Below are 24,643 nucleotides of genomic sequence, written 5' to 3'. Positions count from 1 at the left end.
GCTGAGGTTAGGTAAAGTACAGCGTTGTCCCGTCTCGCCTAAAATGTGTAAATAAAGTACTAATCGACCACAGGAAAAAAGGTACATAATTATGTTATGTTATAGCCATAAGTAATATATGTATGTATTGTATTGAAAATGTAACATGTGTACTTATTACAAATGATCTAACCCTAACCTTAACCTTAACTTTATGTTTTAACCATAACCGTTAAGTGAATGTTAAAACTAATCTCAACTCTAATTAATCACAGTTAGATAGTGGTGAGAGCACTCGCCCACGACTGCAATGATTGTTGGTGGTTGCAGTGTTTGTTTTGGACTTTTGCTGATACAAAACGTAAATATATGACTTATGGCTATAACATAATGTACATTGTGTAAATGTTTCCTTGTGGTTGATTAGTACTTTATTTATATTTTCTGATGAGACCGTGTGGTTTGGCGGTAAGGATGTGTCCTTAAAGAGTCACTAAAGACATGGTGGTTTTGCTGTGGTTGATATTTTCACCATGCTGCACGTTCTGGCCCTCTGATCTAAGAAAACAAAAGACATTCTGACAACACAGATAGTGTGCAGCAGGGTGAAAATATCAATCGCTAGGGCAGCAAAATTACCATGTGTTTAGTTACTCAATGAGTAGGCTGTACCGCTTTAGAACGTAGAACTAGATTCCATTGCTAACTAACCCAGCAAGGTTGATTACATATTTTCCTTTGTTCCAATTCAACTGAATTTGAGAAAATCTTTGAAAGAAGCTTCTGTAACATGTGAGAATCAATACACAATAGGACTCGGAGTCAATACACAATAACTAGTAGAAGGTTACTCAGAGAGATTCTACACCTACATGTGAGCAGCAAAGAGATTTGATTGTTACAGCCACAGCCAGGGCTTTTCTCTCCCCTGTCTGTCAGCAGGTCCCCATGCCCATACATGGTTCCCTTCCTGTTCCTGTCTCACCATCAACCTACTCACCTATGCCAGACTACACACCTGCCGGCTATCACACAATCACCAAACCTGGATAAGAGGCCGGCACTCCTGCCCCGAGTGTTATGTTATGTTTCTGTGTGCTCAGTGACTTTGCTCAATACTAATTGTAACTGAGGGGTTACAAAACCCTGACTGTATTAAAGATTGTGATAGATTAAACCACTGCTAATTATTATTATTATTACTTGCCAGAAAGTACAGTTATAATATGGCAGACACTCAGAATAATACGGCACGGTGACAAAGAAATATCATTTAGAGTATTTATTATTATGCAGCAATTGTACAGAATGGGAATTAAGGGTCGCGCTTGTATGGCGAAGAATATGAATAAAGTCAGTCAGTAGCAAAGTCAGTTGGAATGAATAATTCCTAAGCTGGGATACTAGACTAAACGCCGCCTGGCGTAGGGTGGCACTATAGGGGGCAAACGATAGTACCGCTGGAGACAGGGGGTATCCTCCCAGAGATGTAAGCTCTGGAGGAAAGAAGAATGTTCGGATACTCAGTCTGTTCACTTGAATAAGAAGGGGTTCTCGTATAGATCCAGTCCTTGTAATCCAAATGCTCAGCAACAAAGCAATAGCTGTAATCCAATTGCCCGATAGCAATGACGATAGCCAGCTAGCTTCGGTCCTCGAAGCTAGCCCGAGGTAAGATCTTCAAGGTGGTTAAATCCAAACGACAGTGGGTATTAACGAGGCTCTTCTCCATGGTAGTACGTTCCACAATCACTATAATCCAACCAATACTGGTTCTGCAATCGCCGCCGTAGGTTCCAATATGCACATGTCCAGTAGGTCCACGACTAGGCCCTCCTCGTGTACTGGCACTAACTACTAAGTCCACGCACACTTGCTAAGGTTGCACTAGTTACTAAACGAACGAACTGCTTGGTAATGCCGCACACGAACGAACTGCTGTAACACGATTCACACTAAATGACGACTCTTTACTTCACATTAAGCTAAGTCGAACTTGACGTTACTGCATTAACTCTGACACTTTTACTATTCACTTCGCACGTTAGGTTCACAACACTCTGTTTAGACAAACTGCTTCACACTACATTAGAATCACACTACTGCTGCTGCGCCTTCCACGATATATATACTTAAGTGGCTTTCTAGTGCCAAGCCTCAGCTCTCGTCTCGAATCAATGCGCCGGCACCAGGCATGTTCCAACATGCCCAGACTCGCCTTTGAACCTGACTTCAGGGGCGCGTTGTCTGGCGCCAAGAACGTCAAGGGCGTTATCCAATGAGGAAAGTGAATATTACTAGGATTCAAACGCCGGCTTAAAGGGATATAACTTATATATATAAATAATATACAAGGTATATAAAACAATAAACGTAGATTCTCAGCTTTAATCTGGCCCTTCACAACAGCCGCCTCCTAATTAGTCCGCACCTAATTAGTTAAGGGAGACAGATTAATTGCTCCATTGGTGCTTGTTGTGAGGAGTAGGTCAATCTACAAAGTCAGTGGGTCATGGTCGTCATCAGGGGAGTCAGGGAGCTCCGGCAACTCTATCAGCTTCGCCACAGGTCGGGTGTAAGTCCGCCCTTGGACTATGACTTCTGCCGCTCTGACCTTCCCATCGGCACCAGTAATCACTCTGCTCACGCGGCCCGCCGGCCACGTAGCTCGGGGTAGTGACTGGTCTATGATCATAACGACTGTGTCCACCTTCAGGCTGTCCCTGTCCTTTACCCACTTCTGACGGGCTTGGAGGGATGGTAGATAGTGGAGGAGGAAACGGGTCCAAAACTGGTCAGCCAATACTTGGCTGTATCTCCACATTCTTCGGCCGTTCATCTCATCATGTCTGTACACCGCCTGTGGAAGGGCAGGGTCCAGCCGCCCCATCAAGAGATAGTTTGGGGTGACTGGGTCGAAGTCTGCTACATCACTTGAGACGTAACCGAGGGGCTTAGAGTTCAAGACGCCCTCGATCTCCGTGAGGACTGTCGTAAAGACTTCTTCCACCACGGTCTGGGCCCCAAGCACGGTGTACATAGCAGTCTTTATAGAACGGACTTCTCTTTCCCAGGCTCCCCCGAAATGAGGGGCGTTCGGGGGGTTGAACTGGAATTTGATCTGAGCGGGAGCGAGGCGTGTCTTAAGTCCTTCACCCATACCCAGGAAGCTCTCTCTCAATTCTCTGTCTCCGCCTTTGAAGTTTGTCCCTTGGTCGGACAACAACACAGACGGGGTTCCTCTTCGGGCTTGAAATCTCCGGAAGGACATGAGGAATGAGTCCGTACTCATGGTCTGGAGGATTACTATATGAACAGCTCGGGTGGTCATACATTTGTACACAATGCCCCACCTCTTCTCTGTCCCTCTTCCTTTCTTGACGTTGAATGGGCCGAAGCAGTCCACGCCCGTGAAGTGGAAGGCCCTCTCGCCGAGTCGGAGGCGGCAGGGAGGCAGGTCGGCCATCATCGGTATACTGGGCTGTGCTCGCCACTTGCGACAGGTTAGGCAAGTCCGTTGGAAGCGACGTACTGCTTCTCTCCCTTGGAGTATCCAGAAGCGTCGTCGGATCTCAGCGAAGACTCTCTCTGCCCCCGCGTGGTGCACCCCCTCGTCGTACTTCTGTATGATCAGCTCGGTTATCTTGTGTCGGCTGTTAAGGACGATAGGATGCTTGACATCGTCAGTCACGTCCGGGGCCCGTCTCAAACGACCACCCACCCTGATGAGGTGCTGGGCGTCGAGCTCTGGGGCCAAAGTGAGAAGTCGGCTGTCTGAGGGAACTGGCCTTTTCCCTTCCAGGCAGTCTAGTTCGTCTGGAAATGAGTCTCTTTGGGCTCTCCTTAGCAGAAGGAGTGCGGCCTCTTCGTAGTTCGATGCGTCAAGGTCTGTGGTGGGGGGGACCTCAGGGTGGTGCCACAAGAATGTCCTTTTCTGAGCACTCTCAAGGGTTAAGCAGTCATCTAAGTTTGGGTCCGTAGGATCCGGGGCGTGCGTCAGCCCGCAGAACATAGACTTCTTGATCTCTGCCTCCTCTTGACTCGCCTCCCGTGGTGTGGGGGTAGGCCACTCCTCCTCCGGGAGCTTGAGGAACTCAGGACCGTCACTGTAAATGTTAGGACGTGTGAGGTCGTCTAGGGACATCCCCCGTGTGATGACATCTGCTGGGTTCTGCTTGGTGTCAACGTATCTCCAGCACGCTGATCCTACCAAGTCTTGAATCTCGGTGACTCGGACTCCGACGAAGACTTTGTATCGACAAGAATCGGACTGGATCCATGTGAGCACAGTCATGGAGTCTGACCACAGGATTGTCTTTCGCACCGTTATGGTGAGTTCACGTTGTATCAGCGTGGCGAGTTGCGCGCCTACCAGAGCTGCGCAGAGCTCTAGACGCGGGATAGATTGTTGCTTGCGGGGGGCTATTCTTGAGCGAGCCAGGACGAAGGCTGTGTGTACTTCTCCTCCCTCCTCTCGGGCTCTCAAGTAAGCCACCGAACTGTAAGCTACTTCTGAGGCATCACTGAACACGTCTCCAGCCGCACTGTGGGTGGGAAGTAGCTCCGGCGAATGTTCACATTTTGGAGCGAGTCGAGTTCTCCCTCCCACTCTCTCCAGGTGGAAGCCAGGTGCTCGGGTATGGGGTCGTCCCAGCCCTGCTCCTTGTCCCACAGTTCTCGCACCAGCATCTTCGCCCGAGTGGTGTAAGGTAGGATACACCCCAGCGGGTCGTATTGGCTTGCGAGTGTTCTGTATACGCTCCGTCGAGTGGTCGGTAGAGGGGTCGACCTTCCCTGCTCCTTGGTCAGGGGTGTGTGCTTGTAATGGAGCGAGTCTGTTTTGAAGCGCCAGACGAGGCCCAATGTCATTTCCTGTGCTTCACCTGGGGTGGTCGCCATCCAGGTCTCGCTGCTTGCTGCCTTTGTCTCTGGGGAGAGGCTGCGAAGTACTTGAGGGTCACTGCTGGCCCATTGCCTAAGGTCGAAGCCGCCTTTGACCAGGGAGGCTCGGAGCTTAAGCAGGATGGCTTCGGCTTCTTCTGGCGTTGATACGCTCTGTAGGCAGTTGTCCACGTAGAAACTCCTCTCTACGCTTTGTCTGACCTCCTCGTCGGCTCCAGGGTCTTCGGTCACGTGCTTTTGTAGTGCGAACGTGGCGCAGCATGGGCTGCATGTGGTGCCGAAGGGGAGGACCTCCCATTGATAGATGCAGGGTTGTTCATCGTCGATCCTCTCTCTCCACAGGAACCGCAGCAGGGGCTTGTCTTCCTCCATCAGTCGCACTTGTAGGAACATCCCTTTGATGTCGCCGCTGATGGCTACTTTGTCCTGGCGGAAACGTAGTAGTACGCCGAGGAGGGAGGGGCCGAGTGTCGGGCCGGGTAGGAGCAAGTTATTCAGGTTCTGTAGTCCGATCTGATAACTGCAGTTGAATACAATGCGGTTCTTGCCGTTGTGGTGGACCTTGTGGTGGGGCACGTACCAGGATTCAGTCGTCTGGTCTGCCTCTTGGTCGTCGATTTTCTTTATATGTCCAGCTGTGATCAGTTTGTCGATCTCAGGGCGGTATATCGTTGCTTGAGGGGGGTCTTTAGCTAGACGCCGCTCTGTGTTCAGCAGATAGCGTTGTGTCGCTTCCTTTGATGCGTGGAGGGTGGGCATCCCCTCTCGCCTCAAGAGTGGAGTTGCGTATCTCATCACTCTGTCGACCTCGACCCTCTTTGTCTTCTGCTCGAGGAGAGCTATGGCATACTTGTCTTCCTTGGAGCGAACTAATGTCCATAGTCTCTCGACGTGCTGCAAGAGGGTGGTGTCGTTGTCGCTTACCCTCGTGTAGAGGCAGCGTGTGGACGTTGGCCGGTTGGAAAACCCGGAGAGGGGGCCTTGGAGCGTCCAGCCCAGGCGGGTCTTGACCGCGGCTGGGCAGCCTCTGGGTCCGATGTGGACCGCGTCCGTTGGGACGATGAGGTCTGCGTGGTCGGAGCCTATGAGCAGGGTCGGGGTGGCGCCGTCGATGAGCGGTATAGGCAGTCGGCGTAGGTGCACGTATTTCTCCATCAGCTGTGGGATGGGGTAGTTATAACGTGACAGACCTATGTCATGGCTTGTGAAGGCATTAGTGATGCTGTACCGCTTCTCGGGCTGCTCGACCGCTGCTATTGTGAATGAGACGTTTTCGCCCTTTATGGTCTTTAGATCTCGCCGAATAGTACGGATTGTCATTGTTTCTTCGGTACCCCGCAGGCCCAACTGGGCTGCGGCGGAAGCGAGGAGGAGAGTCTTTTCAGACCCATCGTCGAGGACGGCGTAAGTGTCCAGGACCTTGTCCTCGTAGCTTAGGAGCACTCGGACCACTTTCAAGAGCACTCGGGAGCTCCCGCTCTTCGCAGGGTCTATATACAGGACATCTGCTCTCGAGCTGCTTTGTGGTACGGGTCTCCGCTTGTTTCTGTCGTGTAGGACATCCAGGTGGGCGCCGTCGCACTTGCTGCATCTTTTCTTCAGGCGGCACTCAGCTGCCATGTGGCTGCGCGCGCAGCGGAAGCAGCGGCGGTTCGCTTTGATCCACTGACTCACTTCGTCAGCAGTCAACTTCTTAAAGGTGTCACATTGAGACAGCCAATGTTCATGTTCACAATACTGGCAGGCAATCTTCCACTTTCCCTTCGCGGGGGGGGGGGGTGTTATGACTCGGCCTGGTGCATAACGGTCACGGACCGGCGGTTGTCATTGAACCTCCTCGGTCCATCTTTAGGGTTAGAGCCACCCCACACGAACGTGTCTAATCATAGACTGCTGACCTCCCTGGCAAGGAAATCAGCCAGGTCTAGGAGGGATGGTTCTGGGCCGTGGGGGTCACGGTGGTCTCTCTGCCGCCGAAAACGCTCTTGACGGGCTGGAGGGAGCTTCTCCAGTATCCGCTCCACGTTGGAATTTGCATATAGTTCATATCTCCCCTTCTCCTTTTGTGACCCCAGCATCCCCACAAGGGATTGCACCTTGATAGAGAGGTCATCTAGTGCTCTATTGTCTTTGGCTGGGGGGAGGCGGTCGATATCTCGTATTTCTTGGATTACGTAATCCCATATGCGTCCATAGCGTGCGTCGAGGGCCACCAGAGCATCAGAGTAGAGGGTTCTTGAGTTCGAATATGCCAGCGCTATGTTATGCGCTCTGGGCACTTTAAGGTGCTTGAGGAGGATGGCATATTTATAAAACTCGTCGTGTACCTCGGACATGATAGTCTCTAAACACATGCGTAGTTCCGTATACTGTGCTCTGTCCTCACGCGTAAAGTCTGGGAACGTGGGTGTTCCAAGGTAAGATGCCATGGATGGCTGGGACACAGATGCGCGTAGGGGGAGAGGCCTCCTGGGCGAGTCTCCCCGTACGGGTGGTCGTGGGTTAGTGCTGGGTGGGTACCAGAGGCCGGGCCCCCAGGTACTGCTCCTCGGTGCTGACTGTGTATTAAACTCACCCATGGGTTGGGTCGGGGGTTCGTAACGCAGTGGCTCGGGGCTGAGGTCGGGGCTGTACTGGGCCTCCTGGTCCAAAATAGGTTTGTGCTGGTGGGCTTGATGTCCTCCCTCATCCTCCGTTAGGCCTTGAAGTCTCTTAGTTAGTTTCTCGGCGACGTAGGTGGGGTCTTCCCGGTGGTCGGGTCCCGTATGGACTGATCGGGGAGGGGAAGGTGCCCTCGACCCGTGTAGAGATGATCTCCGGGAGCTTCGGGTGGAGGAGTGGGGGGTCGCCCTCTGGAGTAATTGTTACATCATCTGCGCCTGCAGGCGGTCCCGCTCCATGTCGCGCTGTGCATTGGCGGTGTCGCGCTGTGCATTGGCGCGGTCTCGCTGAATGTTTTCTTCAGCCTGGAGGCGCCTCTCTTCCAGTCTGATGGTCATCGCTGCGTCAGCCTGGAGGCGACTCTCTTCTAGTCGGATACGTTCTCGCTCGCTCTGTTGTTGCGCTTGGAGACGTTCGCGCTCCACTGCAGACTGTTCGCGCGCACTCTGTTGTTGCGCTTGGAGACGGTCTCTTTCCGTGGATGCTGTTAGCGTGGCGATCAAGGCTTGTGCTAGTCTCTGGTCAGCCTCGCTGGGGGATGACACTGATGAGGGTGATCTGGCGCTGACAGGACTTGGTGGTGACCTGTTCTCTTTACGCGCTCCGAGGTCCATCTCGGTGGCGCTGTCTTTATCCTTTGGCGCTCCGGGGTCTATCCCGGTGGCGCTGTCTTTATCCTTTGGCGCTCCGGGGTCTATCCCGGTGGCGCTGTCTTTGGGTATAGTCACGTCATGTCCCGCTTGTTCCCCCCCGTGAGCTAAGTCAGTTTCGTTTGAACCCACTGGGGTCTCTACTGGTGGGGCCGACAAGTCGATTAGGTTGGACATGCTTAAGCTATTAGTTTTATCCGCGCTTAACGTCTTTTTAGATAAGCTAGGAGGTAGAACGACAGCGTAGTCCTCCAAGTGTGGAGGGGGCTGACGTTGGCGCCTAGGGCGCTCTAGTTTGGGAGAGCCGTTTGGAGAGTGTCCGCCGCTGGCCATATCACTATTAATATGATATTAAGATTACTGATACCCTCCGGCTCGAAGGACCAATTGTAACTGAGGGGTTACAAAACCCTGACTGTATTAAAGATTGTGATAGATTAAACCACTGCTAATTATTATTATTATTACTTGCCAGAAAGTACAGTTATAATATGGCAGACACTCAGAATAATACGGCACGGTGACAAAGAAATATCATTTAGAGTATTTATTATTATGCAGCAATTGTACAGAATGGGAATTAAGGGTCGCGCTTGTATGGCGAAGAATATGAATAAAGTCAGTCAGTAGCAAAGTCAGTTGGAATGAATAATTCCTAAGCTGGGATACTAGACTAAACGCTGCCTGGCGTAGGGTGGCACTATAGGGGGCAAACGATAGTACCGCTGGAGACAGGGGGTATCCTCCCAGAGATGTAAGCTCTGGAGGAAAGAAGAATGTTCGGATACTCAGTCTGTTCACTTGAATAAGAAGGGGTTCTCGTATAGATCCAGTCCTTGTAATCCAAATGCTCAGCAACAAAGCAATAGCTGTAATTCAATTGCCCGATAGCAATGACGATAGCCAGCTAGCTTCGGTCCTCGAAGCTAGCCCGAGGTAAGATCTTCAAGGTGGTTAAATCCAAACGACAGTGGGTATTAACGAGGCTCTTCTCCACGGTAGTACGTTCCACAATCACTATAATCCAACCAATACTGGTTCTGCAATCGCCGCCGTAGGTTCCAATATGCACATGTCCAGTAGGTCCACGACTAGGCCCTCCTCGTGTACTGGCACTAACTACTAAGTCCACGCACACTTGCTAAGGTTGCACTAGTTACTAAACGAACGAACTGCTTGGTAATGCCGCACACGAACGAACTGCTGTAACACGATTCACACTAAATGACGACTCTTTACTTCACATTAAGCTAAGTCGAACTTGACGTTACTGCATTAACTCTGACACTTTTACTATTCACTTCGCACGTTAGGTTCACAACACTCTGTTTAGACAAACTGCTTCACACTACATTAGAATCACACTACTGCTGCTGCGCCTTCCACGATATATATACTTAAGTGGCTTTCTAGTGCCAAGCCTCAGCTCTCGTCTCGAATCAATGCGCCGGCACCAGGCATGTTCCAACATGCCCAGACTCGCCTTTGAACCTGACTTCAGGGGCGCGTTGTCTGGCGCCGAGAACGTCAAGGGCGTTATCCAATGAGGAAAGTGAATATTACTAGGATTCAAACGCCGGCTTAAAGGGATATAACTTATATATATAAATAATATACAAGGTATATAAAACAATAAACGTAGATTCTCAGCTTTAATCTGGCCCTTCACAACACTAATCCTTGTTCTCTCGGATGTCCAGGACCTCACCTCTCCGGCCTACACCTCGACCACGGATCCTCACCAGCCTGCACCCTCATGGACCTCACCTACAGTACACACCATCGGCCTGTCACTCATCCACTCCTTGTTCCCCAACTCTAGCTCCTCTCATGGCCCTTGGACCCTTCTTCTCCCCCTCATGCTTCAATTAAACATTCTAAACCGCTCTATTCTCCTGTGCCTGTGTTTTGCTCCTGGGTTCTAGAAAACACCTCACCCTAACATTGATAGAAAATATTGAATTCTGTACATAGATCACTAGATTTATCAACTCATAATAATATGTATTTCACATGGGGATTTCCTGGTCTATAACAAGAGAACAGGGGTCAAATGTCCAATAGTGAACCTTAAATACTTTCATACACATAATATACATACACAATACATATATCTATGTAACTAAGAGATTCCCTGAACAGCTACAGCATGACGTTCACACAGGGGCGTGTCACAAAGCTGATTATCGGCGTCTTGTCTGTGTAGGTCAGTATTGATTTCAATGAACAATGGTGGAAATTCTAATAGAATACTTGATAGAATATCATTGACTGATTAGAAAAAGAAAATTGGCTGACACAGACACACAGAAAGACAGACGGACACACACATGGAGTGATTGCAATACTCCTCAGCGACCTAGCATTGTTAAGACAAGTTTTGCAGTGTATGGAATGGAAGTGATCAGAGGTGGAAAGTAAGTATTGTACTTAAGTATAATTTTGAGGTACTTGTACATACTTTACGTGAGTATTTTCATTTTAGGAAACTTTGTACTTTTACTCCACTACAGTTCAAAGAAAATATTGTACTTTTTACTCCACTACATTTATCTGAACCCATCAGTTATTAGTTACTTTGAATAAAAATATTTTGCATAGAAAACATGGATTGATTGAAGAATTTATTATGTGCTTTCAAATTTGAAGTCTGCCAACTTCAGAGTTGTTGAACATAATCAGAGCAGCATAACTGGACCACATACCACTTTAACATGACCTTTAATCAGAGCAGCATAACTGGACCACATACCACTTTAACCTTTAGAGGTCAATAGTTCAAGGTACAGTATGAATGCTCCCAAACACTGGAATACACAAACATCATGTAGAACGTGTACTTTTACTTTTGATACTTTTCAATATCAAATACGTCTCTACTTTTTCTTAAGTAGAATTTGGAGGACTTTTACTTTTACCAGAGTACTATTTTATCTCGGTATTTCTACTTTTACTTAAGTAATAGAACTGTGTACTTCTTCCACCAGTGGAAGTGATGAGTGGACTGGCCCATCCTTTACTCAGTTGTACTTGAGCACTTTTGTACTTACCAGAGAGTTGGCTGGCCATCCTGCGCAAGGTGAGTGAGGGGTACCGTGCGCTGGGGGCCCTGGCAGAGAGGGCAGGCTCCTGGCTCTGCCCCAGCGGGTTCTTGATGGTGAAGTTATCCACATACTTCTCCAAGGGGTCGTCCAGGGACTCCACCTTGTTGTCCTCCCACAGCTTGTACAGCATGAGTGCGGGGAAGATCTTGGAGAGGCTGGCGATTCTGTCATTGGATATCGTTAACATTCATGAGATTTAAAACCACATCGCGAATATTTCCGTCATTAGTAAAACAGGTCTATAGGCTGCCATTAGTAAAACAGACATATAGGCTGCCATTATTAAAACAAAGGTCTTGCATATCACATCTATCTATCCTTCTACTGATACTACCATTCAATATTCTCAGAGGCAAATGTAACCTGTCACCTAATTCCTCTATTTAGATATACATTTGCAAGAGGTTTTAGATGGGAGTTGGGGTTTGGCTTAAGGTTAGGATTATATTCATCCATACCAAAGCCATGGCATCAACATTTAGGGCAACATGTGGCAATGCAGACATAGAAGAGATTGAAGTAATTACTATATTGGACGCTCCCTCTTATCAAGTCATACGGAAGCTACAGTTTGCATTGTCCATTCCATGAACATCATTAAAATGAGTACAATCTGAGTGGAATATACTGTAGATAGACAGACAGACAGACAGACAGACAGACAGACAGACAGACAGACAGACAGACAGACAGACAGACAGACAGACAGACAGACAGACAGACAGACAGACAGACAGACAGACAGACAGACAGACAGACAGACAGACAGACAGACAGACAGACAGACAGACAGACAGACAGACATATAGATAAATACACACAACAAGCAAATGACAAATGATATTCCATGTACATTATGATATTCCAAATAGTCCCATTTCTTTGTCCATTCTCTTGAAAATGTGATCACTGTAATCTCTACAAGTCTCTGTGTTGTGTTTTTAAGTGAACTCACCTGTAAATTGTGTACTTGTTGTGTTTCTAAGTGAACTCACCTGTACAGTGTGTACTTGTTGTGTTTCTAAGTGAACTCACCTGTACAGTGTGTACTTGTTGTGTTTCTAAGTGAACTCACCTGTACAGTGAGTACTTGTTGTGTTTCTAAGTGAACTCACCTGTACATTGTGTACTTGTTGTGTTTCTAAGTCACCTCTACAGTGTGCACTTGTTGTGTTTATAAGTCACCTGTACATTGTGTACTTGTTGTGTTTCTAAGTGAACTCACCTGTACATTGTGCACTTGTTGTGTTTCTAAGTCACCTCTACATTGTGTACTTGTTGTGTTTCTAAGTCACCTGTACAGTGTGTACTTGTTGTGTTTCTAAGTCACCTGTACAGTGTGTACTTGTTGTGTTTCTAAGTCACCTGTACAGTGTGTACTTGTTGTGTTTCTAAGGGAACTCACCTGTACAGTGTGTATTCGTTGGGCGGAGGCGATGAGGGGTCACTCCCATTTATTTTGCCGAAATTCCCATTCCACAGAATGGAGTCGTTTAAAACCACAATAGCCGAAATCGCCGGTAGCCTGGTTTCATGAATGCTGGACCTTAGAAGCGCATCTATCTATATAGTAAGGGAGAAGTATATACATTTGTTAATGATTTTGTTGGATGATGGAAATGGAAATGGAAAAAAAAGAAAAAATGTCAACTCACTTTAATAAATCAATGTGAAGGTGATATTGTGTGATATTGAGGTGATATTTAGGTGGTATTGTGATATTGAGGCGATATTGTGATATTGGGGTGATATTGGGATATTGAGGTGATATTGTGTGAGTGGAAATGTACCTTTTTCCTTTGGATTTAAAAGAAGGTTTTACACACCTTGTCTTAATAAATTACTAGTGGTGGAAAGTAAAAGCAATTAGCTAATGGATAATATTGATTACTAGCTCTCTTGAGAGTGGGATTGTTTGTTATCTTTTTAATTGATTAATACTTTCAGACAGCACAATGTTTGTGTGCACAGTGATATTCAGATATTATTGGATATATATTATAGAAAAGCAGTCACTGAAAAACATTGAATCTTCCCCAAGCAGAGACTGACCTGTTCTAAGACCTTCGTTCCCCAAGCAGAGACTGACCTGTTCTAAGGCCTTTGTTCCACATGTAAAGACTGACCTGTTCTAAGACCTCCACTCCCCAAGTGTAGTAGACTGACCTGTTCTAAGACCTTCGTTCCCCAAGCAGAGACTGACCTGTTCTAAGGCCTTCGTTCCACATGTAAAGACTGACCTGTTCTAAGACCTCCACTCCCCAAGTGTAGTAGACTGACCTGTTCTAAGACCTTCGTTCCCCAAGCAGAGACTGACCTGTTCTAAGGCCTTCGTTCCACATGTAAAGACTGACCTGTTCTAAGACCTCCACTCCCCAAGTGTAGTAGACTGACCTGTTCTAAGACCTCCGCTTCCCAAGTGTAGACTGACCTGTTCTAAGACCTCCGCTCCCCAAGTGTAGACTGACCTGTTCTAAGACCTCCGCTCCCCAAGTGTAGACTGACCTGTTCTAAGACCTCCGCTCCCCAAGTGTAGACTGACCTGTTCTAAGACCTCCGCTCCCCAAGTGTAGACTGACCTGTTCTAAGACCTCCGCTCCCCAAGTGTAGACTGACCTGTTCTAAGACCTCCGCTCCCCAAGTGTAGACTGACCTGTTCTAAGACCTCCGCTCCCCAAGTGTAGACTGACCTGTTCTAAGACCTCCGCTCCCCAAGTGTAGACTGACCTGTTCTAAGACCTCCGCTCCCCAAGTGTAGACTGACCTGTTCTAAGACCTCCGCTCCCCAAGTGTAGACTGACCTGTTCTAAGACCTCCGCTCCCCAAGTGTAGACTGACCTGTTCTAAGACCTCCGCTCCCCAAGTGTAGACTGACCTGTTCTAAGACCTCCGCTCCCCAAGTGTAGACTGACCTGTTCTAAGACCTCCGCTCCCCAAGTGTAGACTGACCTGTTCTAAGACCTCCGCTCCCCAAGTGTAGACTGACCTGTTCTAAGACCTCCGCTCCCCAAGTGTAGACTGACCTGTTCTAAGACCTCCGCTCCCCAAGTGTAGACTGACCTGTTCTAAGGCCTTCGTTCCACATGTAAAGACTGACCTGTTCTAAGACCCCCGCTCCCCAAGTGTAGACTGACCTGTTCTAAGGCCTTCGTTCCACATGTAAAGACTGACCTGTTCTAAGACCCCCGCTCCCCAAGTGTAGACTGACCTGTTCTAAGACCTCCGCTCCCCAAGTGTAGACTGACCTGTTCTAAGACCTCCGCTCCCCAAGTGTAGACTGACCTGTTCTAGCGCCTCCTTGAGGATGGCGATGGGATGCTGCAGAGGCACAGGTTCAGGGAAGCGAGGGCACATCTTCTCCTCTCTGACCTCTGCCTTTACAACCACTTCTGCATGGAGACAGAAAGAGGAAGGCGACGATGATATACTGTATCACACATTATTATGCGTCGGCACAGGAAGACTATCAATCATGGTAGAACAACCAAGGAGATAAGATAGGGTTTATAGCTATAGTCATTGTCTTGTTTTTCTTCCTACCCTTTTGAAACTAGGGTTACATCAGACCGACAATACGTCACCTGCACTGAATTTTGATCACCACATCTATATTTTGATCGCCATGGAATAAACGGATTAGATGGTGTTTGATCATAAACTACAACTTTAGGACAAAACACAGGGATATAAATCATGCCAAAGACTAACAAGGCCCAGAAATAATCATTACCTCTTAGTTTTAAGTCACTTGGATATTCATAAGTGTGATATTAAATGTCCAGGTAGGGAAATGAGGACATATCCTGCAGCTGACTGGGGAAATACCATAGAGACTGAAGGAGCCTGGAAACAGATCAAACCTAACTTTTCACAATGGTGTGAAATTGTGAATGCTGTTGGAGTAATTGCTTGATGCACTAACAAAACAAATGTTTCAAACAATGTACGTGTCCTGCCAACATTGTTATACAGGCCAAATACAATGGCGGTCAATAGGTACAGTGTCTGTGTTTCCCCCAAAAGTAGTTACAATCACGGCCAGAGCCGTGGATGGCTTAGAGTAGACGACAGAGTACAGCAACTTGCAATGGGCCTGGTCTACAAGATACACTACACGACCAAGGTACCCATGTACATGTCAAAATACTTCCCAAAGGTCAGTGAATACCACGATCACAACACCAGAGGGAGCTCCACAAATCATGTTAAACCCAGATTCGGCTCAAACAAGGGACTAAACACGTTTCGCAATTATGCCACATCAATGTGGAACGACCTACCCAAAGCTGTAAAGGAATGTGAATCACTACCCACTTTCAAAAACACTCTCAAAGAACACCTACGGGAGACTGCAATTCGAAACTGGCCCCTACAAATGTCCTAACCCAGTTGTACAGTAAATGACCAAGTATGGCTTTGTCAGTATTCCAATGTACAGTGTACAGTGTCCCCCACCCCCCCCTACCGACCCCCCCCCCCCCCCCCCCTCCAATGTACAGCCCACCCACCCACCCAACCCCACCCCACCTACCCAACCTCCTCCAATGTACAGTTTCTACGTCAAATGTATATACACTCTTTTTCTGGACACTTTTTGTATCACAAACAGTACTGTATTTGCAAATCTGGTATGTCATAAATGTATAGATGTAGCAGTACTGTCTATCTGTATGTCGTGTGTGTCATATATGTTATGATGAATTGAAAATGGGGGACCCTGGTGGAAACAAGACGAAAGTCTTTCTCTGGTCTGCATCCCCTTAACAATTGTATGTATTGAGCTGTACTGTACTGTACCCATTCTGCAATCTGTTAATAAATTTTTCAATCAATCAATCAATCAATCAGCCTCTCTCTCTCCCCCTGCTTCCATGCCCTTATATGGGCAGCTTCCTGTCGCTGTTTCCACATGCTGTCAGCCAAGTCCTATCTGCACACCTGAGACTCGTCAGAGACCAGCTCTGATATGAGCCCTGCGGTTCCTGCCACTCACTGTCCGAGTGTTGCTACACCTACCTAGGTACGAGGATGTAACCTACCTGCTGCTCTGTCTGTTTCCCTGCCTTGCTCTAACCCCTGTCTCCCTGTGCCCAGGAATCCAGGATCATCTGCCGCCGGCCTACGCTGTCTCACGAGACACCACCCGCCAGGACGTTTCTGTGGAGCACGAGGAGTGCTCCTGCTCGCACCTGTCGAACATTCCTGTATTCACTATAACCCTGTCTGCATGGTACCTATTGGATTAAACAACCTAAACTGCTCCATTCTCCTCTCCCTGTGTTCTGCTCTTGGGCTCCAGTTAAACGCTACCCTAACACAAAGTACCTGGATGTGCCGGTCTGATGTATATGGCTAGGAAGACAGATATAGTGAATTCCAGTATTGAAATGGCCTGAAATGGTTGAAAAGTCAGTAGTTCTCGGTGTGGGGGACCCAGGAGTCCTGGAGGAGGTTCCAGGGCAAAAACAGGGCAATGGCTTAAGTGCTCAATTCTGATGTATTGCTAATTTATTGTTTGGCTCTTCACATCTTGTTTTAAAATGTGGCTAATATATATAATATTTACGCTCCTGAACTGACCTGCATGCGCAAATGAACAATAATGAAGATGGACGTAAACATGGAAGACACTGAAGTCACAGTTTATGGTTTCATTTATAAGTTGATGTGCAGTGAAGGCCAGCTAATTTGTGGGGAGATGATAATGGGGTGAGGAGGAGGTGAAAGAGAGACTTTCTTTCTTTCAATATGCTTTTAAACACTGTATGTCTCCTCGTGTTTTGCTGTCCCTCCACTGACCAACTCCATCACAGCTGTCCTCCATGTTTGTATTCACAAAGTGACTCCCGCCAGCAAAGAGTCAATCTAGAGTGACGTAAAAGTCGCATGAATTCTGATATGACTGAGGTCACATTGCAATAAAACCTCTATCTGATTTAGGACCACATATGAAAGTGGCCCAAATCAGAATAGAAAAGAACAGATTCCATGTGATTTGTACTGTTCACACTGTTATGAAAGAAAAACTCTGATCTGAGTCACACACTGTATGAGCAAAGAAATCAGATTTGGGCCACTTTTGCCTGTAGTGTGAAGATAGCCTTAGAGGTTAGAGGTTAGAGGTTAGGGTTAGGGTTAGGGCCCAAAGAGAGAATATACTGTGTAAGAGTTACTATTTTGATTGGTTTCACTCTCTACTCTGTCACCTATACATTATAGACTTATATAGGAATTCTGGACTAAATCATATCGAACAACAAAGTATTCTCAGATGGAGGTTCTTGATTCGACAAACTCTAATCAAAGGGGAGGCGGGCACGGGTTGATGTGTATTCAATTCTGGGGTCCTCGATGTGAACTGGACTAAGTTACCAACTGTTGCACTAAATTGATTTTGAATCCACATTGAAAACGAGGCCTGTGCATAAAGAATATCCATACAACAATCCTAACCTGTGGGATTGTTATCAAAATATGCCACCTCTTTGATTATCTTGAGGCTGTGGAAGTGGACGTTGTTGTTGTTGTTGTTGTTGTTGTTGTTGTTCTTCTTGTTCTTCTAGTTCTTCTTGTTCTTCTTGTTCTTCTTGTTCTTCTTGTTCTTGTTCTTGTTCTTGTTGTACTATTATCATCCATTGCTACGCACAACAGGTGAAATATAAACAGATAGGTATTGTACCTAAACCAGGACTATTCAACAGCAAGTGGGCCAAATAGTAAATATTTTAATTGAATGGCTACAAATAACTCTTACAGTATGTTCTTAACACATCAAGTGCCATTCAGCAGGGGGCACTGTGGGCCTTTAGTGCCAACGCTCTGTTCAATGAGATAAATGCTGGTGTTTTGCAGTGCTAAACCTATATTAAATATTATAGCTATGGATCTAATAACGCCGTCGATTGTCAGTGAGTTTCTTCCGGTCAACATGCAAAAAACAGATAATTTTTTCATCAATTCGTTTCCGTTTTATACCGTGGTGAATACGAGCATAGTTCCAGAGCGATTCTGTGTAATCCCAGGGAACGCAGCCAAAACAGCCCTTATCTGCCTTTCACTATTTATCGTGCCATTTCTCGCTTGATTATTAAATCGATCTGAAATCAACACTAGATTATTGGTATTATGTTTCCTCGTGCATCCACGAAAGGGTGTGTGTGTGTGGGGGGGGGGGGGGTTCTATGCTTCGAGTGCCACCAACGGCATACATTACACATCACATTACAGACACACGCTGCAATCACGGCGAAAAAATCATCAGATCAACGCAAGATTGGTAACATATAGTCCTTACCTTGTATCTGATGTACTGCAAAAAGAATAATCCAATTATCTGATCGCCATTCCAAATTTTAATCGCGATCGTTTGTCCAACGTTATCCAGCATTGCAGATGATCTGGCGGGCGGGGACCCTCGTCGAGAGAACTGTCGTGGACGCTTGTCTTGCCGGAGTGTTTAGAGCCCGCCCACACGCCGCAGCTCGGCCACGAAAACAAACCACATCGCTTCAAATGGAGTGCAATAGCGGCCGCAAGGCGCTAGGCGGCGGTATTTGCCGTTTGCGATCTCAGACACATTCAGGACAGCATGCACAAGGTGCCTCGATGGATTATGAATGGCAATAGCGAATAAAAGAAATAACGAAACAGAAACGTAGAACTACGTTTCTGGCACTCAACGGTCGGGCCACAGAAACGTAGATCTACGTGAACGGCACCCAATGTGCAGATATATTACTACATGGAATAATGCATCTCTTTTCTTTCACTTTTATGGTGTCATCATTGAAATCAATTACAGACGGCAGCCAGTCCATACAAAGCAATAGGAAAGATATCTAACAGGCCAGATTAGCAGGCGGCCTCTTGTGGGCCATAGACAAATGAAAAAGGACTGTATCTGGCCCACAGGCTGCTAGTTGAATAGGCTTGCCCTAAACTGTCTTTGGAACATTGTGCTTTGGAGCCAAACAAGGACTTCTAGTAAGTAAGAGCATCACTGCCAGCAGACTCTCTCTCTCCGCTGCCAGGGCTCCCTAGCGTCATTCAGGAATGCCCACTGCCACCCAGGTCCACCTATCTCCCTCTGGGGGTTAAAGCCTCTTTAGAGAGGGCTGGTAATCCTGCTGTTACTATGTCCAGCTTTGTGTAATCCTACCACAGCCCCTACAAATGAGCAATTAAGCCAAAGAAGCTAAGGAAGCCAAATGTCCAAAAGGGGTTCCGTTTTCAAAGGATAAGGCCGGTGTCATTATCCTTATTGTCTCTGTTGCCTCTACTCAATTTATACCTGCCTACTGAACTTACACTGTAATCATAACTACCTACAGTACCTCAAACTATAGTCTACCTATATAATTCTGTATGATAGCATGTACAATAATGCTGTATATACCGTGTATATATATATTTAGATATTTGTATTTACTATAATATATATGTATATATATACACACACATCTGTCTTAATATACCTGCATATAATCCTTTTTACATACCTATATATACTATATCTATATCTATACGTATCCCTTACCTACTGTATAGTTATACCACTGGCCAGTATAACTTATTACCATAGTGTTTCGTTTTTTTCCTTTTTTATACCTGTATCACAGTACATAATAATACTATACATACATCTGTTTTACATCCCTATAACACGAGAACACATAGTAGCATACTACAAAAACCTAGGAGTCCACAAATACGACTTCAAACTTGAAATGGTAACAACCGATGAGGTACTCAAAAAATGTAGCGCCCTCCAACCTAACAAGGCCACTGGCCATGACAACATCCCCTCCAAATTCCTCAGAGACTCAGCAGCCGCCATCACCCCAGTCATCACACACATAATAAACCTCTCTATAAAACAGGGACACGTCCCCAAGGACTTCAAAATTGCGAGAGTGACCCCTCTGCACAAAAAGGGCAGCAAATTAGACCCAGGCAACTACCGCCCTGTTTCTATTCTTACCTCCATCTCGAAAGTCATGGAGAAAATAGTCTACGAACAGGTCGAAAAGTACCTGGCGGAAAAAAATCTAATCTACGAATTCCAATCTGGCTTCAGAACGTCCCACTCCACTGACACATGCCTCCTCTATTTGAACGACCACATCAAACAAGAGGTGGACGCGGGCAAATACTGCGGCATGGTCATGCTGGACCTACAAAAGGCCTTCGACACTGTCAATCACTCCATTCTGATTGACAAGCTAAAAACAATTGGTTTTGATAGTTTATCAGTGAGCTGGATGCAATCCTATCTGGAGGGGAGAGAACAGATGGTAGAGGTAAACGGTACTCTATCCCCCCCCCTCACAGTGAGCTGTGGTGTTCCACAAGGAAGCATACTAGGACCGCTACTCTTCCTAATTTATGCAAATGACATGTCGTCAGCCTGTGACTGCAACTTGTTCCTGTTTGCGGACGACTCAGCCCTGCTGGTCTCTGACAAGAACAAGTTGCAGGTTGAAAAAACCCTCAGCTCGGAACTAGGCAAAATCTGCATATGGCTCGCTGATAACAAACTATCATTACACATGGGCAAAACAGAGTCCATTCTCTTCGGTTCAAATAACAAACTCAGCAAGACCGACGGCTTCTCAGTTGCAGTGGGTGACAATATTGTCACAAGGAAAGACAAAATTACCTACATGGGTTCCATCCTAGAGGCAAATCTTTCCTGTGACAAAATGGCATCCAATGTAATAAAAAAAAGTCAACCAACGAACTAGATTCTTGTACCGGATCTCCTCTCTGGTAAACCAGAATACCTTGAAGACTCTGGCAGGAGCACTCATTCAAGGGTACTACGACTATGCGTGCACCTCATGGTACCAAAGCACCTCAAAGGCGCTTAAAACAAAATTACAAACATCACAAAACAAACTGGTCAGACTACTACTTGACCTTACCCCCAGAACCCACCTCACCCCTGCCCACTTTGACAACCTAGGATGGCTTAGAGTAGACGACAGAGTACAGCAACTTGCAATGGGCCTGGTCTACAAGATACACTATACGACTAAGGTACCCATGTACATGTCAAAATACTTCCCAAAGGTCAGTGAATACCACAACCACTACACCAGAGGAAGCTCAACAAATCATGTTAAACCCAGATTCGGCTCAAACAAGGGACTAAACACGTTTCGCAATTATGCCACATCAATGTGGAACGCCCTATCCAAAGCTGTAAAGGAATGTGAATCCCTACCCACATTCAAAACCGCTCTTAAAGAGCACCTACGGGAGGCTGCAATTCGAAACTGGCCACCGTAAATGCCCAAAACCCCCACCACCTCCTAATAGACAGTCTCCTCCCCACCGCATGTATATATTCCCTCCCCGCCGTACGTATATTTCTCTCCCACCCACCCACCCCCTCCCCATCATATGTATATACTCTGTCAGGATCTAGGGGTAACAGTACTCAATATTTATATAACGTTTAAGTCACAAATGTATCAGTACTAAATACCTATATGTCCCTATGCCATAAATGTCATGTATGTTGTGTATGTCATAAATGTCTATATGAATTGAAAATGGGGGACCCTGATGGAAACAAGACAAACGTCTTTCTCAGGTCTGCATCCCCTTAACAATTGTGTGTATTGAGCTGTACTGTATTGTACCCATTCTGCAATCTGTTAAATAAAGTTTTCATTCATCATTCATTAATTCATTCATTCACCATATTTCGCTAGATGTTCCCCGTGTTAACACTTCCTTCGGACAATCCTCCTTCCAACTTGCTGCTCCCAGCAGTTTGAACAAAATGCTAAATACTTTGAAGATGGACAAATTGATCCCCCTCACAGACTCTATCGCAGAGTTGTTTACAGTACACACACCTGTCACCCAGCATTTTAACTGTTCTGCTTCGTGTATGCCCCTTTGTAATTTGATTGGGTTGTTTGATGTGTGTTTTAATTATTTCCCTTACCTCTGTGATGTATGTACCATCTGTCTCTTTTCTATTTATTTAAATTTAAATTTTTGTTGTCCCCTTTGACTGTTACCCTTTGAGGGGACCTTTTGTCCTCTCGCCAAGCCGTCATTGAAAATAAGAATTTGTTCTTAACTGACCTGCCTGGTTAAATAAAATAAAAATACGAAACAAATTGCATTATTACTTAGTAGTACTCATTTATATATAAACCAGTTTAATCACTTGCTATTGCACTTTGCTGTTACACTTGCACTCCAAATGTAGCGAAACTTATTTCCGTACTGTACTTGTGCTGTATAATGACAATACATTTGAATCTAATCTAAATAGTCAACATAGCCTATGAAAAGACCAAACCCCACAATGCATTTATTCTACTCTCAATACTCTTCCTACTCTCTCTTACCCTTAGGGAGTTCTCAACCAGGAAGCCATACGTTTCCATTGTATGGTAAGATCATTAAATACAAACATTATGCATTACGTATTACACTCAGGTCCAGTGAAACTCCCATGTTCACATTCATGAATGATGCCGACCAAAGCAACAGTACAGCTCTGTTACTTGTTTTAACCCTTTCGCCCTTTTTCGACAATATGACATAGTCGAGAGTCGAGAGACAACCTAAACCGAGACCAAGTCAAGACCAAGTCCAGAGTGTATCAAGTCCAAGTCAAGACCAAGTCCAGAGAGTATCAAGTCCAAGTCAAGACCAAGTCCAGAGAGTATCAAGTCCAAGTCAAGACCAAGTCCAGAGAGTATCAAGTCTGAGTCAAGACCAAGACCAGAGTGTATCAAGTCTGAGTCAAGACCAAGGCCAGAGTGTATCAAGTCTGAGTCAAGACCAAGACCAGAGTGTATCAAGTCTGAGTCAAGACCAAGACCAGAGTGTATCAAGTCCAAGTCAAGACCAAGACCAGAGTGTATCAAGTCCAAGTCAAGACCAAGACTTTCCTCTCTAGATATACTCTTCAATACCTGGCCAGGGTACTCCTGGGTCCTAGTTCCCCCCCATGTTACACTATGTCATGCACATGTATTTTATATGTTAATAAAATTGCATTTATCTTTAGTCCTAATTCTGTCACTGTTTGATGTCACAAAGAAGGGTGTATCCGAAAGCTGTCTACAACATTTGTAACATGTGATGAAAAAGTAAACAAATAATTAACTGTATTAGACATTTGTTAATGATGAATAGGCTTCAGTTCAGATTAGGGCACACAATAGCATCTGCAAATGATTTATAGATTGTTTTATGAATGTCTTAACAAATCATTTGTTGAACATGAAAAATAAATGGAGATACAGTATAGTCGTTTTTTCATATCTATTTTTCAAAGCATCTACAAATGTGTTACTACTACACATTAAACAACATTATTTAATGATGAACAAATCAAGTACAAACAATGTTGATAATGAGTTATAAATAATGTAGAACTAATCTGTAAATGTTATACAAATAATTATAGTTATAAATGATTTAATAATAATTTATGAATGTATATAATGGTTTGTTCATGATTAGTTCATTATCTACAAATACCATATAAATGTATTATAACAGGGTGTTATTATAAAGTGCTACCAAACTTCCTTGAAATGGTCACTAGATGGATCATGTGAACAGCATATAGGAGGAGTATGGAACAAAAGATGAATGTAAATGGTGGTCATATAGTTTTACGTGTCACAACGCTAGGACATCACAAAGTAACAACATCGATATCAACATCAAATAACATCATGATCGGGGCAAGCCATTGATGAGTAATTCATGTTTTTAGTTTTATGAGAATAGCGCCACCATGAGGACAGCTGACTCAGAACTTCACGGACCCCCTTGCTAAGGCAAACATATAGTATTATGTTTGGAGGAAATCTAACAGTGCGTTCACAAGTAATGCATCACTTCCTGTAAAACGGGACAATGTAGAATAACAACAGGACCTCATAGTGAGATATTTTGCAAAAGTGAGTTGTTGGAACAATTAAGCATGTTTCTTAAGGGAATCTGTGTTTAGAAGGTAAATGTTGTATTAAGAAATTATGCAACTTACCCATTTCCAGCTTTGGCATGCGGTACTGCCATATGAAGCAGCCACTCATGACACAAGACAGAAGAAAGAAGATTACCATGCCCAGTTTGGCCCACTTAACCTTCATCTTGCTGGTTTGGTTGTTTTCACAAGTTAGGGCAGACTGGAAAATAGAATATGCATGGGAAAATGTCAGTAACATTGGTGATAGTATCAAAGAATGAGAGCATATTATAGTGAAGAGGACAACCGAGGCTAGCCTTCATTCACTCAACAGATAACATTGTAACCACATTTGTAGATGTGTTTTTCAGTCTGCTATAAAATTGTGCCCAGCTAAA

At 45.6% G+C, this 24,643-nt stretch overlaps 1 protein-coding gene across 1 annotated transcript in view; it reads right to left on the bottom strand.

Annotated features, from left to right (window-relative positions):
- LOC311243491 (putative beta-lactamase-like 1) overlaps positions 1 to 24,432 on the bottom strand; it is a gene marked incomplete at its 3' end in the record, with an annotated part of 31,361 nt that extends 6,929 nt beyond the window's left edge. Inside the window, exons 1-4 of the mRNA XM_084332727.1 lie at positions 24,324 to 24,432; positions 14,579 to 14,685; positions 12,702 to 12,859; positions 11,243 to 11,460 (exon numbers count right to left, since the gene is read on the bottom strand). Coding sequence (XP_084188853.1) covers positions 11,243 to 11,460; positions 12,702 to 12,859; positions 14,579 to 14,685; positions 24,324 to 24,429 — 589 coding nt within the window. The 5' untranslated portion in view covers positions 24,430 to 24,432. The remainder of the gene's footprint in view (positions 1 to 11,242; positions 11,461 to 12,701; positions 12,860 to 14,578; positions 14,686 to 24,323) is intronic.
- Positions 24,433 to 24,643: the final 211 nt, after the last annotated feature.

Source organism: Notolepis coatsorum, assembly GCF_963971535.1.
Source record: "Notolepis coatsorum genome assembly, chromosome: 17".
NCBI lineage: Eukaryota > Metazoa > Chordata > Actinopteri > Aulopiformes > Paralepididae > Notolepis > Notolepis coatsorum.
This window is presented reverse-complemented; position numbering and strand designations above follow the sequence as displayed.